The sequence below is a fragment of the Artemia sp. Qi Xiang Cuo genome, chromosome 10, assembly GCF_049724085.1.
Source record: "Artemia sp. Qi Xiang Cuo chromosome 10, ASM4972408v1, whole genome shotgun sequence".
Classification (NCBI taxonomy): Eukaryota; Metazoa; Arthropoda; class Branchiopoda; order Anostraca; family Artemiidae; genus Artemia; species Artemia sp. Qi Xiang Cuo.
The window spans coordinates 47901380-47920607 of NC_142803.1; the positions used below are offsets into that span (position 1 = coordinate 47901380).

A 19228-nucleotide genomic window follows, 5' to 3' on the forward strand; every position below is an offset into this window, starting at 1 on the left:
TCGAGCATAGTACGAAATACTACTTGTTTACTTCATTGTTCGCTTGTCTCTCAGCTCAGTGCCTTTTTCGGAAGCCTGTCAATATTACCATTGCTTACCGCTGCTGGTTAACATTACCAGCAGTATTAAATAAGAAGAATTCAAAACAAGCTTCATCTTAAATGATTAAAATTCGGATTTTAATCAAAAGTCTAAGTTTACTTGGATCCAACATGAAGTTTTCCTGAAATGGGTAGATGCTCTTGGTTTAAGGCATTTTTATTATCAAATAGTGAAGGCTATGTTATAGTATGCAGAACGCTGGCTAGTTTAAAAACGTATATAAATACAGTGCACCTGTTGGGCTAAAAAATTGGTTCAATTTAAAGTAATTCTATAAAAAGAAATATAATGTTTAGCTCTATATTATAAACTTTTTAGTTTCGCTAGATGTTGGTATTATATGATGTACCAGCATCCGTAGAATACAGTCAGCCTTGGTCAACTTTATAAAATACCAAATTTTCTTCAAGAACCACCAAAGCAAAAACTCTGTTTAGCTTTTGCTGAGTGATTTTATAATATTGACATTTGTTTTCCCTTTTTTCCTCTCAGTTAGTCTTTAACTGGTTTTCACAGGCAGAACTGTTCCTAGGGTTGGTGGTGCCGAGGGAAAAAAAGAATTACAGACTCCCTTCCCAATTTAAATATAAGCAAAAAAGTGGAACCAAATTGGGCAATTCTCCAGTCGTAGTGCCCCCCGACCACGGCGTCTGGGGTAACTGCCCTGGTTGCCCCCCTAGGAATGGCTCTGTTCAAGGGTTATAGAACCTGTGGGGGAGGGGGGAATAATAGATCTGCGAACAATTGTTATCTGTTGAAGGGACTCCAAGCCATGCTGAAATCAAATTATTCTCACATAGTATTAATATGTAAGAATGGTTTTGATTTAATTTGTCTTTTTTTACATTGTGGTCTCCGATCCCTCGGTGCCTTCATAAAAATGTTAACAAAACAGTGACTGTTCATATTACGTACATCTTTAAGATATTGCATTATTATATTTTTTTGTTGCAATTTTTTATGGACAAGGCTTCGATTTATTTGTCCAGCGCAAGATGAATTTTACATCTAATCGTGCTTCTACACGACGCCACAGAAACTTTCCCACTAGCGTAACATAAGATTTTGCGTAATAATGCTATGTACTCTTCGGAGTACATAGATAATGTTATGTACTCTTCGGAGCAAATTTTGTCCGTAACACAGGGCATTGTATGCTCGAGATCTTCGCATAATTATACTTGCGTAAGCTTATGTTACGTAATAGAATAGTCAACAAAGTAGAATTTTGCGGTGAGCAATCAATAAATTATAAAGATAAATAAATAGACTTGTCGTAGAAAGTCTTTCACCCTTGATTAGAGCTTGAACCTCCATCTTCACCCACATTCTCAATTTTTGAATAGTTTGCTTACGATGATTGTTATTATTTTAGACGATGACAAGAGTGGTTTTATTTGTTTTTCCGTTAACCTAGTGTGAAAGTACTATTTTAAGCGTAAAACGGTATATTTAACGTAATGGGACTTACGGTACTTAGCATAACTTGCGTACTTAGCATAAAAGATAACATATGTAGTGTAAAAGTCGCTTTTTTTCTATGTTTATTCTCATGATAAATGTATAAAACGAGCACAGGTTTTCATATTTATGACACTTAATCTGTTTCCTTCGTTACATTGTCACGGCTTTGATGTATATTTGAAGGAGTTCGATACATAAAATAAATGAGATGGTGTTGCAACTTTCGAAAGAAAGCTTCAAGTCAGGGTAAGAGCATAAGTCATTAGTAAAAAAAAATTAATAACGGAACTTTCTAATTTAATCTCGAAGAATGTACATCAAAGGCTTCTAGTTATTTTTAACTATCACCCCTTGAGTAGTACTCAAATTTAAAGGAACGATTTAGAAAGGTTGTTAATCTTAACCAAAATCATCTATAGATAGGTAAGTACTTCTCTTATTATAAAACTGGTCTGTAAAAATAGATTTTCTATATATTGCTGTAAATTTACTTGATAGGTTTGAATGTTTTTTAATCTAAAGAAAAACGGAGAAAGCTGTATCATGCCCATGTTCTAGTTGGTGTTTAGAATTTGTTTTTGCTGAGAGCTAGTGTTTTTAATTTTAAAATATCAGTTAATTTAGGAAATGTGTCAACACAAATTCTTAAGCTGAAGGAAAGGCCGTATCCAGGGCGAGGAGGTTACAGGGTTTGAACCTCCTCCCCCCTCCCTGAAATTTTTGTCCTACTCGTAAAAACGCAGCAAAAATCCATATAAACACGTTTTTAATGCATTTTTAAGCTTGTTTGCCCCCCCTCCCCTCCCGAATAAATTCCTGGGTGTGGCCTTAGCTGAAGGTAAAAATATTTTTTGACTTTTTTTTTGTTCTGAAACCATTAATTTTTCTAATAAGAAAACTTAGTTATTTCTTTACAGAAATAACACTGTGGGCTGTTAAAATAAATCTGATATATTCTGAGTTAAGGTTTAAAATTTACATTAGAAAAAGAAAAAGACTTTTTTTATCCAGACGAATTTTTGAAAGAAATTTTCATTTTTTTTTATTTAAATCCGATGTATTTAATATACAAAGTAAATGAAAAGCAGCCTATAGGAAGGGTTGTTGTTTACTGATAATATTAAAGGACATAAATCTTATAATAGACAGAGCAATTCAATTTTTTTACACAATCGTTTATTGAAGAGGCTTCCAGATGTTTCGTGTCTATTGCTTCGAGTCTAGCGTTCTAGTTTCAGTGAAATGTTAATGAATATTGAATACGTGCAAGAAAAATTTAACCCGAGCAAAACAACCACAAAATTAACCCCAAAAATTGAACTCAGCAGAATTCAAAACAAAATATCTTCAAGCCATACAAAAGTCAACCCAACGCTCGGCCTTCAACCCAGACTCGATCCTCAACCCAGAATTCAACACAACCCAAGCGTAATTATGTTAAAATTGCATTGGAAATAAGTAAAAGACTTTAATTTTTGCACGGGTTTGAGTCCCTTGCATTTATTCATAAAGACATAAATACATGCCATTACCCCCACAAAGGTTCCATGATCTGTGAAGGTCATTTAAAGAGTAACTTAAAGAAAAAAAGGAAGAAAGAAAAAAGGGCATACAAACATTATAAGATCGCTAATCAAAAGCTAAAGAGTACCTATCTTTGTAGTTTTGAGTTAAATTGAGTTTTTTTGTCAAGGTAACCAAAGGTTGACTGCATCAGACATGCGAACAGTAGTGAAAGCGAAAATCATTTTGTATTACGCTGGAAATGCCTAGGTTCTTGGATTAATCTAGCAACAATGACAACTCATTTTTAAATATATAACGTTATTTAGAACGTGTTTACCATCTCCAGAATAATAGACTCCCGTCATTAAAGGATACTGAAAACTGATAGAACATAAAACTCAAGTTCGGTTCTGTGAAAAAAAGCGATGTCGTATAACGCCAACACCTTGCAAAACAAAAAGTTTATTAAAGCAACTTAAATATTTTTTGGATTCCTTTTTCATAATTACTTTACATTGGGCAAAGAAACGCCAAAAGGGCTAACAGGTACACTGTAATTACATACTTTTAAACTAGCCTACGTTCTATGTACTAACACAGCCTTAACTATTTAATAATGAATAAAAGGAAATTATTACAAATAATCCACTGATTTTAGGAAATTTTCTTGTTAGATACAATTAAAAGTAGACTTTTAGTTGAAATTTGAATCTTATAATAAGCATGCTTTGATTTCTTCTTCTTCAACTGTGCTCGGTAACACTGTACTATCAGCGCCGCTAGTAGTTCTTAATCAATTAGCTTTGCGAGTCAGCTTTTTCAGTCTTATGCAACCTATGATTGTAAAAGTTAAGTTTAGGTTAGATTATGCTAGTTTAGATTGGGTTAGGTTAAGTTAAATTTGGTTCTAAATATCAGAAATGGGTTAAAAACCTAGCTTAAGCTAACCTAAACCAACCTATATAGTACCGCTCCCCGGCACTCGGTACGCGGCAGGCTTCTATATATGGGTTCTCATTGTCGCTTGTCTTCTAACCGCAGACAATTAGCTGTCTTTTCATATTGCGGTCTTTTCAAACATATTTGATTATTACAGCAAGTCCGATTTCTGACCACGGTATCTACTAAGTTTAAAAGATTTTGTTTTCTTGTTTAAGATTTTGCAATTTGTTTTGATCCCTTGTTAAAATATATACAAATATTTTTCAATTACCAGCCGCCGGTCCCCATCATTTGGCACGCTTCTATATATAGATTCTCATTGTCGCTTTTCTTCTAACCGCAGCCAATTTGCTGTCTTTTCATACTGCCGTCTTTTCAAAGATAGTTGATTATTAAAGCAAGTCCGATTTCTAACAATGATATCTACTAAGCTTCAAACTTTTGGTTTTCTTTTTTAAGGTTTTCGAATTGTTGGGATTCCTTTTCAAAATATCTATTCATCATTTTTAATAATTGCAAATTTTCTTTTTTTGGGCCTTGCTACTGATATTATATAACTGATTGCATTCAAACCTGTAACCTTAATCACGTAGCGAGTGGATTTTATCGAACAAAAAAACAAACTAATTTAAAAATTCTCAGGTATTTTTCTAGAATTAAATCACTAAAATTGTTGCTCAGGCACCGTAAATATTTTTGCAGTTTACATAATAACTTTAGCGATCCTGAACTGAACTTAAAATTTTTTTCAACGTTTTTTTCATGTCTTAAAAAGACATTGCTAATACTTATAAGAAAAGAAATTCGGTAATGATGTTTTTCTAACAGCGATTTCTACTAAGCTTCAAACTTTTGGTTATCTTTTTTAAGGTTTTTGAATTGCTGCAATCCCTTGTTAAAATATATACATACATTTTTGTAATTACCAGGCCCGGGCACTCGGTACGCGACAGGCTTTTATATATGGATTCTCATTGTCGCTTGTCCTCTAACCGCAGACAAGTTGCTGTCTTTTCATACTGCAGTCTTTTTAAAGACATTTGATTATTAAAGCAAGTCCAATTTTTAACAGCGTGCAGGGTGTGGTATGTTTTTTTTTTTTTTTGCCCTGTGAAGGCACACCCTTTCTTTGGATTTAAAATTTTTATTGACGTTGAACCGTAGAACCCACACAAAAGATAGGGAGTTCGGAAGTAAGAAGAAACCTAAAAAAAGCGTAATGGTTCAAATGTGGTTGTATCTCTAGTAAGGACATAAACCACCGGGTACTTTCCACTCATATCCCCCACTCAAATTTTTGAAACCCGTTAACATGAGAATTCAACTGCATGCTTAATTAAAAACTTACTCTTGTTCCTCGAAGTTATTTTAAATGACAAAGCAAGTTATTTTAGTTTGGCAAGCTTCAGTGGAAAATAAAATGCGGAAATGGCAGCGTTTTTGCGTCTCCAACTACTACCAGTGACGGGGCCCTCTTATTCAATGGAGCATTGGATGGCACTGTAAGCTGTATCAACTCTGAAGGAGAAAAATGGAAGAAAAGTCTAGGAAACCCTATTTTTAGCTCTCCTCTTCCCTTTGATGACGTAGTTGTTTTTGGATGCGTCGATGGTTGCGCCTATGGTTTCGACTTCGCTGGAAATGAGGTATTTTATCAAATTAATTAAAAAAAACTTTTTCCACAAAATAAGTTTTTCAAAGAAAAGTAAAGAACTCCATTAAACAAATAATGAGCAAGAATAAAATCAAATAATCTACCAAGCGTGAAACTACCACAAATCAGCATCGATAAATAAATGAAACCCAAAACGAACAGAAATTACAATAAATAACCGAGTCAAACTCAAAACGAGCAGAAATTAACACAATTTGGGCGCAAAACGTTGCCATGCATTTCCAAGGCCAGAACATAATTTGCGCTTTACTGAAAAAAAAATAAATGCTTTTACTTTTATAACTTGAATAAATCAAATTTGATTCTTTGATAGCTTGGATACACTTAGGCTATTTTGATTTGGTTAAATTTTAAGAGCAGAAGCAGCCCCGACAGTTTGAACATAATACCCTCAGTCGTTCTTGGGATACTGCTGAGATGCCTTATTGGAAATTAGCACTAACACAGTGCATTTTAATTTAATCTTATGGCAACATGTAGTTTTTAAACATAAAGTCAAATGGGAGGGTGGGCGTGGGAGGGGGGTTTAGTTTTCCTCTAATGACTTTTGACTATTAAAAAGGCCATCAGCCCTTTCTATTGTCAATCGAATGAGCCCTTTTCAAAGTTTATATGACAGCTCCTTTGATAAAAAGTGCCCTGATCCAAACAACAACAACAACAACAAAATGATACATTATACCCACATCTATCTTTACTATAAAAATGTCAAGCCTTCCAGTCACTTTCGACTATTAAAAAGGGTAGTAGACCTTTCAATTTCCAATCGAATGAGCAATTTTCTAATTTCTATAACAATGCTTTCTATTAACACATTATAAACCCCCCTGGCGAAGACTACAACCCTAACCGTCAGAACTGTGAGGGTGGTTGTCATTCTCTAAGACCTGGTTTCCAGAACTTTCAACTACGTTAAACAAAACGGCTTTCTAAAAATTTTGATTGAATGTGTCTGAGACAATGGTGGGCGTGAGAGGGGCGTTAGTCTCTCCAATCACTTTCAACTATTAAAAAAGGAACTAGCCCTTTCAATTTCCAATCAAATGAGCCCTTTTGAAGTTTCTACCACAACGCTTTCAATAAAAACCTTATATGCCCCCAGGGGATAACTTAGAACCCTCGCCCTGAGGGCTGGGGGGGGGGTTGTCATCCTCAAAGACCTAATTTCCAGAACTTTCTACTACGTTGAACAAAATAGCTATCTGAAAATTTTAATTCGATGCGTCTTGCGGAATGATGGGCGTGAGAGGGGGGTTAGTTACCCTCCAATCACTTTCGATTATTAAAAAGGGCACTATCTCTCTCAATTTCCAATTGAATGAGCCCCTTTTCAAGTTTTACGAGAAATCTATCTTTAAACACTTTATATGTCCCCAGGGAATAACTTACAACCTTCGCCCTGGGGAGTCTTGGGGTTTGTCATCCTTAAATACATTATTGCCAGAACTGTCAACTACGTTGAACAAAATGGCTATCTCTAAACTTTGATTGAATGTGTTTGGGGAAATGGTGGGCGTGAAAAGGGGGTTAATTACTCTTCACTCACTTTCGACTATTAAAAAGGGCACTTTCAATTTCCAATCAAATGAGCCCCTTTTGAAATTTCTACAGCAAATTTCTATATAAACCTTATATGCCCCCAGGACATAACTTACAACCCTGGCACTGAGGGCTCTGATGGGATTATTATCCTAAAAGACCTAATTTCCAGAACTTTCGACGACGTTGAACAAAATGGATATCTCAAAATTTTGATTGGATGTGTTTGGGGAAATGGTGTGTGTGAGAGGGGGGTTAGTTGCCCTTCAATCACTTTTGACTATTAAAAGGGTACTAGCCCTTTCAATTTTCAATTGAATTAACCCTTTTTGATGTTTTTACAACATCGCTTTCTATAAAAACCTTACATGTTCCCAGGACATAACTTACAACCCTTGCCCTGAGGGTTGTGGGGGGGATAGGTTTTCATCCTTAAAGACCTAATTTCCAAAACTTTCAACTACGTTGAATAAAATGGCTAGCTAAAAATTTTGATTGGATGTGTTTGGGGAAAAGGTGCGTGTGAGAGAGAGGTTAGTTGCCCTCAAATCACTTTCGACTATTAAAAAGGGCACTAGCCCTTTGAATTTCCAACGAATGGGCCCTTTTTCAAGTTTCTACGACAAAGTTTACAATAAAAACCTCATATGCCCCCAAGGGCATAACTTATAACCTTGCCCTGAAGACTGTGGGGGGAGTGTCCTGCTCAAAGGTATAATTTCCTGAACTTTGAACTGCGTGGAACAAAATGAATATCTCAAAATTTTGATTGGCCATGTTTGGGGAAATGGTGGGCGTGGAAGGGGTGTTAGTTGTCTTCCAATCCCTTTCAACTATTGAAAAGGGCACTAGCCATTTCAATTTCCAATCGAATGAGCCCTTTTTGAAGTTTCTACGACGACGCGTTCTATAAAAACCTTATATGCCCCCAGGGCATAACTTACAGCCATTGCCCTGAGGGCTGTGGGGGAGTGTCCTTCTCAAAAACATAATTTCCATCTGGAAATCCACAACACTGAACAAAATGGCTATCTAAACATTTTTATTGGATGTTTTTGGGGAAATGGTGGGCGTGGATGGGGGGCCAGTTGCCATTCACGCGTTTTTAAACACCAGGCAGGATACAGGCAGTTTCATAATTTAATCAATTGGGCCCTTTTTGACTCTTATACAGCGACATGGCCAATAAAAACCGCGCATGCCCTTAGGGCATGACTTACAACCCTTGCCCAGATGGATGTGAGGGGGTTGGAATCCTCAAAGACCTAATTAACCGAACTTAAAACTACATTGAATAAAATGACTATCTCAAAAATGTTGATTGGATGTGTTTGGGGAAAAGGTGGGCGTGAGAGGGGGGTTAGTTGCCCTCCAATCACTTTCGACTAGTAAAAAGGGCACTAGCCCTTTGAATTTCCTATCGAATGGAGCTTTGTTGAAGTTTCTACGACAACGCCTTCTATAAAAACCTTATATGCCCCCAGGGCATAAATTACAACCCTTGGATTTGGGGGAATGTTGGGCGGTGGGGCTAATTGCCCTCCAATCACTTTCAACTATTAAAAAGGGCATTAGGCCTTTGAATTTCCAATCGAATGAGCTTTTTTTGAAGTTTCTATGACAACACCTTCTATAAAAACCTTATATCCTCCCAGGGCATAACTTACAACCCTTGCCCTGAAGGCTGTGGGGGGTGTCTTCCTCAAAAATATAATTTCTATCTGGAAATTAACTACGCTGAACAAAATGGCTATCTCAAGATTTTGATTGGATGTGTTTCGGGAAATGGTGGGTATGGAAGAGTTGTTAGTTGCCTTCCAATCGTTTTCGACTATTAAAAAGGGCACAAGCCACTCCAATTTCCAATCGAATGAGCCCTTTTCGAAGTTTCTACGACAACTTCTTCGATACGACGTGCCCTGTTAATGAAAAAAAAAATAATAAATGATACATTGTGCCAACATCGTTCTTATATGCCCTCAGGGCATAACTTAAAACCCTTGCCCCGAGGATTGTGGGGGATTGTCCTCCTCAAAAACATATGTTCTATTTGGAAATCAACTACGCTGAACAAATTGGCTATCTCAAACTTTGATTGTATGTGTTTGGGGGACTGATGGGCGTGGGGGGGCTAGTTGCCCTCCAATCACATTAGACTATTAAAAAGGGCACTAGCCCTTTGAATTTCCAATCGAATGAGCATTTTTTGAAGTTTCTACGACAAAGCCTTATAAAAAACCTCATATGCCCCCAGGGCATAACTTAAAACCCTTGCCCCGAGGGTTGTGGGGACCCTTGCCCCGAGATGTCTATCTGGAAATCAACTACGCTGAACAAAATGGATGTCTCAAAGTTTTGATTGGATGTGTTTGGGGGAATGATGGGCGTGGGGGGGGCTAATTGCCCTTCAATCACTTTTGACTATTAAACTAGTAACTTCAATCTCTAATTGAATGAGCCTTTTTCGAAGTTTTTACGACAACTCCTTCGATACGAAGTGCTCGGGAATGGAGAAAGAAGAAAAATGAATAATAAATTGTGCCTACATCGTTCTTTACATAGGCAGCGCTATCGCGCTGCCTATGATTTGTATTTTTTTATAATTTCTTTTGTATAAAATTATTAAGGTTTAATCGTAGCAATAATTAATTTTTAATCGTTAAATTCCAATTATAGCTATTGAAGAAAATTTCACCTCCGTGAGGCAAGGTCAATCACTCATTTTGCACTATGAGAATGTAGTGTTTCATCTTTGTTGTTTACCAAGTTCTCCTTAGCGACCGTATTTGTTGCATTACCTGGATTCTTAGCCCACAAACGATTCTTCCGAGCTCGATAATTTAATTTTTGTGTGTTGGTAATTACGTTCTATGTCATTTCGATACATTAGGTTAAGGAAGTACAGTGAATACAAAGGCAGTACTATGAAGATTTTCTTCGACAGTGAACTCCATTATGTCGCGAGAAATCAGAGATGTCACGAGAAAAAGGAAATGCAAGAAGAAGAAGAAAGGCTGAATTTTTTTCCTTAGCAATTTAAATGCTCTCTTTTCCTTGATTTTAATTTATTGTAGTCTCTAGGAGAGCAGAATATCCTCTAAATGCCTGCCCATAAAATTTTGGTTTTAGAATGTAAGTATCCAAAGGTTGAATTTCAACATTTTTTACTGCAACATTCCTAAAAGAGATGAAAAGAGTTCTCTCAAATCTAAACCTCGATTTTGATGATTAATATTGTTATGAAAACCAAAATGAAACGTTTAGATATTATAACTAAAGCGAACACTGTTTTGATTCCCAAACCGGTGAAGAGTCTTGTATTAAATGATTGTTTCTTAGTAACTTTTCCGTTTGTATTGGGTCCGACTTTTCTGAGTATTATTATTCATAAATTAAATATGAGACCTCAGAGGGTAATAATGAAGTCAAAGAGTGGAAATTCCTTAGGTGTAGACGAATTATCTACAAATATTTCAAAAAACTTCGCTAGTGTAAATTCTGTTCCATTGCTTCGTATCTTTAATATATCCATACTACTTGCGATATTCTCAGAAACATGGAAAGTTACCCGAGTCCCTCCAATTTTAAAAAAGGAGATCTAATCATTCAACTGAACGAGCTATTGCCGCACTTTTACTAAGTATTAATAATTATCTAAATGATAAAAATCAAGTTTCTACTCTTTTTTATTACATGAATAAGGAATTTTAAACGATAAATAATACAATCATGCTTGAAAAAATGAATAATGAGGGAATCAGAGGTAAATGACTTTAATTATTAAGATCTTAATTGCATGGCCGAAAAATTCATGTGGATGTAAATGGTCAAGTACCAGGTTCTAGGTCTCTAGATAATATTGGTGTCCCTCAGGGGTCTGTGCCTGGGCCCTTATTATTCATGATTTATATTAATGATTTACCAAGATGTTTACCTCGTAACGATTCCTTAGCTGTAATTTTTTGCAGATGATACTGCAGGGACAGTAAAAGCTTCAACTCCTTAATTGCTTGTTGAAAATTTAATGACAATAGTGTATTCTCGTAATACGTGGTTCTCTTGTAACTATCTGGCCCCAATTTTATCAAAAACTGAGCTCATGATTTTTGGACGCTCAAGGCAGGCAAATGATAAGATCAGGATAGAGAAACTAATCTTAGGTCAAAATAAGAAAAAAATGTTAAGTCTTTTAAGTACCTTGGGATCATTATAGATGAGATGCTGTCTTTTCGCAAACACTCTAATTATTTGTGTCTGAAGCTTGCCCATAATTGGGATGCCTTTATAGATTAAAGCACTTGTTTCATTTTGCATTCTTAAAATCTCCTATCATTCACTTATTGATCCCTATTTTAAATATTGTCCTATAATTTACCTCAATATGTTGACGGTTCTCTTACAACCCCTGCAGATAATCCAGAATAAGGCAGTCAGAATTCTCAGATCTTTTATTCCTCGCCCTTCAGAACTACACCATCTATCAGAAACCCAAACCCTCTTTTTATTTCTATATATACTTGATCTCAAACAACTAAAAGAATTACAAACAGCACTGTGGTTTTTTGACATTCATTCTCCAAAAAAACTATTTCCATGATATAACTATGGCCACTGTTCCCGTCTTTTCTTTCCATGTTCGTTTCAAGAAGCTTCATATCTCTCTACTTAACTCAGAATGGACTAGATTTTCATTAAGGTACCAGATCCCCTATATTGCAAATAAATTTAACATACCCGAAGTAATTCCTAAGAATTCTAAAGTAATTCTAAAGAAAAAATGTATTGAAGATTATTCTTATTCGGGATGTGGGGACTTGCAAATGCTAGATTTATTTTTAGTTTTGGTTTAGTTTAAACTCGCGTTGGGTTGGGCTCTACTCTTTTTCTTCCTTCTTTCGTCTTCTTTTTTTTTGCCTTTTGCTGCTTGTTTTCTTGATCTGTATTATTTTTGTCTGAAGATGTATTGCTTTGAAGTGTTAAATTTATCTTTATGTTCAATGTATTAGGCTAACACATCGAGCGCTGCTCTCTGTTAGCTAAAGTGGAACACTGTTTGTTATAAATATTGTGTTGATAAAGATTTACCTTGCCTTACTATAGTAAACGGTATCATTAAAATTGGAATCTTTTGTCAAAAGCATTTGATAAATTTATAAAAAATAAATTATATTATTTCTAAAAAGAAGAAAGTTGTATCTATATTCAGTTTTGAGTGAGTCAACCGCTCAACTGAGTGAGATAAGTAGCAGGTTCGGTTATTCATTAATTATTGTTTTATCTGTTCAGTAATTCATTACTGAGAAAAAGTTATTTTCCTTGACAACATGCTTAGACATAAAAAACTCCCAATACACCGATCTTTCTCAAACCTTGAAGGCGGGTAAAAGTGAAAACAAATGGATCGCTCCACGTGGTGCTGCCTGTTTCATTTGTTTTCTATAATCTGAACTAGTATCAATAGTGGATTAGGAGTATATCCATTAAAGTGTGATAGGAAATACATGTTACTATGTTAACTAAGTAGAGCTTTCGATATATTTTGTACAGAGAACTGATAAAGAAAGTTAAATCATACGAGATTGTGAGTTAGCTGTATGACATCGTTGAAAGTTAGTTAAATAATAGCCGCATGAAAGCTTTTCTTGGCCATGTTACCTCCTCTGACTACCTGCTAGAAGTTTGGGCTTCCCAGTAGGGTAGTATAGTCCCACTCTTTTCATTGTATATACACATCAATATCATGGGGGGACTACCTAGTGAACCATCTACACCACGCTGTGTTGAACTAGGTGTTTTTGGTTTGTTTTTGTTTTGGAGAGGTTACAGCCTCCCTCTTGTCTTGGAAGATCCTATTTTATTGTTTAAAGTAAACATACCTAAAGGTCCTTATTCTCGAAGTACTGTTGAACAAAAGTTAACTTTTAGAATAAAGATCGGAAGGTGGAGGGGACGACAGCCCCTCTCATTTTTAACAAAACACCGAATATGATATTAAACCAGACGGAAATTAAAATTCTAAAACATAAGTTATTTTAAATGAAAGTAAAGAGTAATTATAAAGTTGCAAATTCGAACACAAATTTTCCTACATGTGGGGGAGATCTGGACCACCCTTCACCTCCCAGCCCTTTATGCTAAAGTTTGACTTTGGATTTTCCATACTTTTGGAATGAATGCTCTAACAGAACTGTAGTGTCATGAAATATATGACTTTTATTTATGACAATGCTTCTAGAAGGAAAGGGATCATTTAATTGTATTAGGTTTAAAAATAAATTGTTCAGTTCAACCATTTTGAAACGCAATAGGTAAATAAAACCCTTGAAATTACCAAATGTTTGTTTTTATTTTATTCGATAATGCTTTCAGGAAATTACTAGTTAAACATTAGCTTAAGGGGCAGGAGGCTACAAGTCTGCAGCCTCTTTCGTATATTGGATATACACTGTTTGTTTAAAATACCAAGGATATCAAAATGAAAACATTGTTTGCCCCCTGGCTCCATCTTAGGTCTATTCGTGCCTGAAAACCAGGGTTTTCCATGATTTTTCTTTTGGTTGTTACGAAGTTTCACCAGTGTTTCCAAATATGGAAAAATAATATGCGGAAACTAATTTGCTAAATTTTACGATGCTTCTCGTTCGTCAAAATTCAAACACAAGAAAATCTGCTGATTCTCAGTTCGTTAATAGCTCGTTATTTATGATATCCACAGGTTCAAGTGTTATTAGCCTATGACACACACATGGCAGTCAAGGATATTTTCATCGTGGCTTCTGAGTAAAAAGATTGAATTTAATGTGTGCTTTACATAATTGGGTAATAAAACAAGAGAGCGCTGCTCTCTGTTAGCTAAAGTGGAACACTTTTGTTATAAATATTGTGTTGTTAAAGATTTACCTTACCTTACTATGGTAAACGGTATCATTAAAATTGGAATCTTTTGTCAAAAGCATTTGATAAATTTATGAAGAATAAATTATATTATTTCTAAATAGAAGAAAGTTATATCTATATTCAGTTTTGAGTGAGTCAACCGCTCAACTGAGTGAGATAAGTAGCAGGTTCAGTTATTCATTAATTTGTTAATTATTATTTTATCTGTTCAGTAATTCATTATTGAGAAAAAGTTATTTTCCTTGACAACATGCTTGGACATAAAAAACTACCAATACACCGATCTTTCTCTAAACTTGAAGGCGGGTAAAAGTGAAGACAAATGGATCGCTCTACGTGGTGCTGCCTGTTTAATTTGTTTTCTATAATCTGAACTAGTATCAATAGTGGATTAGGAATATATCCATTAAAGTGTGCTAGTAAATACATGTTACTGTGTTAACTAAGTAGAGCTTTCGATATATTTTGTGCAGAGAACTGATAAAGAAAGTTAGTTAAATAATAGCCACATGAAAGCTTTTCTTGGCCATGTTACCTTCTCTGACTACCTGCTGGAAGTTTGGGCTTCCCAGTAGGGCAGTATAGTCCCACTCTTTTCATTGTATATACACATCAATATCATGGGGGGACTACCTAGTGAACCATCTACACAACGCTGTGTTGAACTAGGTGGGGTTTTTTTTGGGGGGGGGGAGAGGTTACAGCCTCCCTCTTATCTTGGAAGATCCTATTTTATTGTTTAAAGTAAACATACCTAAAGGTTCTTATTCTCGAAGTACTGTTGAACAAAAGTTAACTTTTAGAATAAAGATCGGAAGGTGGAGGGGATGACAGCCCCTCTCCTTTTTAACAAAACACTGAATATGATATTAAACCAGACGGAAATTAAATTTTTAAAACATAAGTTATTTTAAATGAAAGTAAAGAGTAATTATAAAATTGTAAATTTGAACACAAATTGTCCTACATGTGGGGAGATCTGGACCACCCTTCACCTCCCAGCCCTTTATGCTAAAGTTCTACTTTTGATTTTCCGTACTTTTGGAATGAATGCTCTAACAGAACTGTAGTGTCATGAAATATATGACTTTTATTTATGACAATGCTTCTAGAAGGAGAGGGATCATTTAATTGTATTAGGTTTAAAAATAAATTGTTCAGTTCAACCATTTTGAAACGCAATAGTTAAATAAAACCCTTGAAATTACCAAATGTTTGTTTTTATTTTATTCGATAATGATTTCAGGAAATTACTAGTTAAACATTAGCTTAAGGGGCAGGAGGCTACAAGTCTGTAGCCTCTTTCGTATATTGGATATACACTCTTTGTTTAAAATACCAAGGACATCAAAATGAAAATTCAAACACAAGAAAATCTGCTGATTCTCAGTTCGTTAATAGCTCGTTATTTATGATATCCACAGGTTCAAGTGTTATTAGCCTATGACACACACATGGCAGTCAGGGATATTTTCATCGTGGCTTCTGAGTAAAAAGATTGAATTTAATGTGTGCTTTACATAATTGGGTAATAAAAGTGATTATTGAATCAGAAGTAATAAGGATTCTATGGAAATGGGACAAAGGGACAAGTAGAACAGTATGACAATTTGTCTTTTTAAAAACATGTTCTCATATAACTAATTAGCTAATTTGAACCATTAATCTTGGAAAATAGCCATATTAATGCAAAGCATGGAATTTCAGCTATTGAATGATTCAACTTTTTTTCCAATTCCTACCCTATTGGGTAACAAAATTTTAAGGTTACATTTTTGTATTATTTTGCTCATTCAGTTAGTTTTTTTATACCCAGTTTACCGCCAATTAAGGCATTGTATGTCTTTTGTCACATCAATTAGGAAAATTAGAGTTTGTAGAGCTCCATGATGATACACTTTTTCGCTCATTTTTTGCTGACTTTTCTCACACGTTCCTTATTTTCAAACTTTAAGCCCTCTAAGCTCTGAAACTGCTTGACGGCGCAGTTTCATTTTCATTAAAAATTGAATTTTCAGGTTTCTCTAATTATTTTACACTTATATTGTTGTTAAAGTTTCCAATTACCCAAATTAAAGAGCCAGATTCCACTTTGCCTCTGCTTGGTACTCTTCTCTTTCAACACTCTTCTCTTTCATTAGAATTTGTTTTTGTTGTTTGCTTTTTTTTTTTTTTTAACTTAGTTCAAAAATAAAAACATGTGTTATTTTAGTACCTTTTAGTATGGGGGTGAAACAGATGAAATGAAGTACATATTAATCCTGTTTAAGTTATAAAATTAAAAAAAACAAGTTTTTCAACTGAAAGTAAGGAGCAACATTAAAACTTAAAACGAACAGAAATTATTACGAATATGAGGGGGTTTGCTCCCTCGTCAATACCTCACCGTTTACGCCAAAGTTCGAATTTTGTTCCAATTATTTAAGAATGACCCCTGAATCACAAAGGTCGTTTAATTAGAATAAATAGCTCTTTTGAAAGTGCTAAAAAAACTGTTACTGGTTGACTGTCGGTTCTAGAGTAAAATTTTGCCGTTTCTGAGGAAGATCGTGAGCGGGCACTAAGAATGGCTTCAGCTAGAGAAAATTTACTGGGGCGGAAATTATGATTGGCCAAGATGTTGGTTCTTCATTGGTATTAGTGCCAACTTAGTCTTAAGGATACTGACGGAATCATAGTATACAAGTTCAAAAATTCTCTCAAACAGCCTTTCAGTCAATTGAAATATTTTGGAATGCATTGAGAAAGAAATTTGAGTTTATATCTGTAAAAATGTGTCAAAATATTCAAGTGTGGAGATGGGAGCTCATTTTGAAGAGCCGTCTGTTTTCTTTTTAGAATCGATGACATATTTCGACTAATAGTCTAGTAAATCTACGAAACTCTGGGACAAAATTGCAATATAAAACATTTTTATACCGTCTTGTAGAGAAAAAAATTCTGTACGATATATTAAAAGTTCCAAAAAATTCCCTGGGCGGAACGGTAAAAAACAGGGGAAAAAGGGGAAAATTGTAAAAATTCATAGACAGATTTATTGTGTGCACGAATTTCACGTCTGCCCTTTTTCTGGGCGAAGAAATCAAAAAAAGAAAGATATTTTCTCTTATCGCTGGACTTGGTTTGATTTCCCCCTTTAGCGGGGGAGGGGGAAAACAGTATCCTCAAGAGTTGTGTGATATGGCTGGTCCAAACGTTGCTCCCAAGGTTTTTTGACTCGATGATTTCAAAAACATGGTATTATATTTGTATCTTGCTTTTCTGCAGTGTTTTCACCGTAGAGGAGACAATGCATCGGGCCTTCAGAGTACGTGGGCAGATTTACTTCGACTATATAATAGAAACATAAGACAAAACTAAATGTAAGAAATGAAACAAATCAGGGAACTTCGATAATCACAGCAAAAGATAATTACGGGTTATATTAAACTAAAAAGGATAAGATCAATCATTTGTACTAAAAATCATCTTCTTTATTATAATCAACAAAAACATCTTTATTGGAACACTCAGTCCCTTGGTAGTCTTTAGAAGCAAGTGTGCAAGGCAGTCCATTTTTTTGGCAACAAAAGTGGGAACTGTCACCATTGGAACGCATGCAGCAACAACGAATCACATTTAACACATGAGGCGGAGCAGGTCCGATGTCTGTCATGATCGGAGTGAGGCGTCCGTCATGTAATCGCCAATCCCAGTCTTTCGAGTCGAGTTCTGACGCAGTATTACGCCACTCCATTATCTTATAGTAGACTCTATAAGAATGAAATTTCAGAGCCGATGGAGTTGGTGGAAGTCTCTCTGGGCTTACAAAAGATAATGTCTTTGAGCTGTTCTGTTTTTCAAGAAAAACAATGAACCTAGCTTCGCTGAGACCCTCCCCTTTCTTATTCCTGTTGAAACACAGGAAAAGATTTTCATCAGTTTGCTGAATTCTTCCTTCTAGAGCGCTGATTAAGGAACATTTCACTGTTATTCATAATTTCTTCTTGGCTTTTCAGGAACGGCAGGACATCCTGCTTTCCTATCCCAAACAAACGGGACGTCGTGTCGCAACCCAGAGAGCGTGGCCAACTTTTGATAAAATTGACGTGCCAGTATTTAGTTGACAGCGCTCTTGATTTGGTACTGGTTTCGAAGTAGAGATCCCTGGCTTCCGGAGACAGGTGATGGAGGAGAAGCAGCAATAAATCAGTTTCTTTTCCTACTACAGTGGTTACCCCTTCCTTGTCGGCATCAACACCTGTCAATGCAATCAGAACGTCCGCATCTCTCTCTGCATGAAGGACAGTGAGGCCGGCTTTGACAAGCTTCTTACCAATAGCTCGAACAATTTACTGCTTATTGTTGGGATTCCGCAAGAAGTCCTTCTTCCTTTGCAGTTTCATGCTCAGTGTGAAATCGACGGTCGGACACTGGATACCTTTCGTTCGTCTAACTTGGGTGACATCTTTGGTAGACGGACCTAAAGTGTAACCATCAAAGACGACAGAAGCATTTGAATACTCCTGTGTCACGAAGGAAACGTAACTGTTGCAAATCTGTTCGAAGTGTTTCCTGTTTCCGTTGAATATGCTGGAGTAGCCATCCGCCATCGATCATGTGTTTTCCGGCTCTTTTGATAGGACGTTCAAAGGTTCTGCCTTTGCTAATTTCCAAATAGCTTTTGCTAACTCCGCTTTATCTGGCTGTCATGGCAGGCTTGACGATTCGAAAAGGGCAGTAAGATAGATGGAGAGTTTGAATCTGAGAGTTTCTTCCAGATCCCCTCCAGCTCTAGTTGCCGCTGCTGCAAGACGTTGGAATAGAAGCTTTGCGTCCATTTTTATGCCTTCACCGTCAGCTTCGGAAATGTTGCCTTGATAGGCCATCGTAATCGCTTTGCTCCTACATTTGAAGATATAGTGACCAGTATCGGCGTCGTCCATTGACTTTAGAATTTATTTTCCTATCGCCTTTGCTTCATCCGCGTTGACATCCCTTGCTGCTGTCATGCCATTCGATATATTGCGCAATTGAGTGCAGTTGTCCTACGAACAGGACTGCGCAAAAAAAACTACTGAAGCCTCTATGTCCTTTCTATCTCTTTCTGTCCGAGCTGGTCTT

The 19228-nt window shown here is 35.9% G+C and overlaps 1 protein-coding gene across 1 annotated transcript in view; it reads left to right on the forward strand.

Annotated features, from left to right (window-relative positions):
- The window catches only part of Aasdh (Aminoadipate-semialdehyde dehydrogenase), a 98362-nt gene that overhangs the window by 68948 nt on the left and 10186 nt on the right, over window positions 1–19228 (forward strand). Inside the window, exon 10 of the mRNA XM_089095111.1 lies at window positions 5409–5660. Within this exon, the coding sequence (XP_088951237.1) occupies window positions 5409–5660 (252 nt within the window). The remainder of the gene's footprint in view (window positions 1–5408; window positions 5661–19228) is intronic.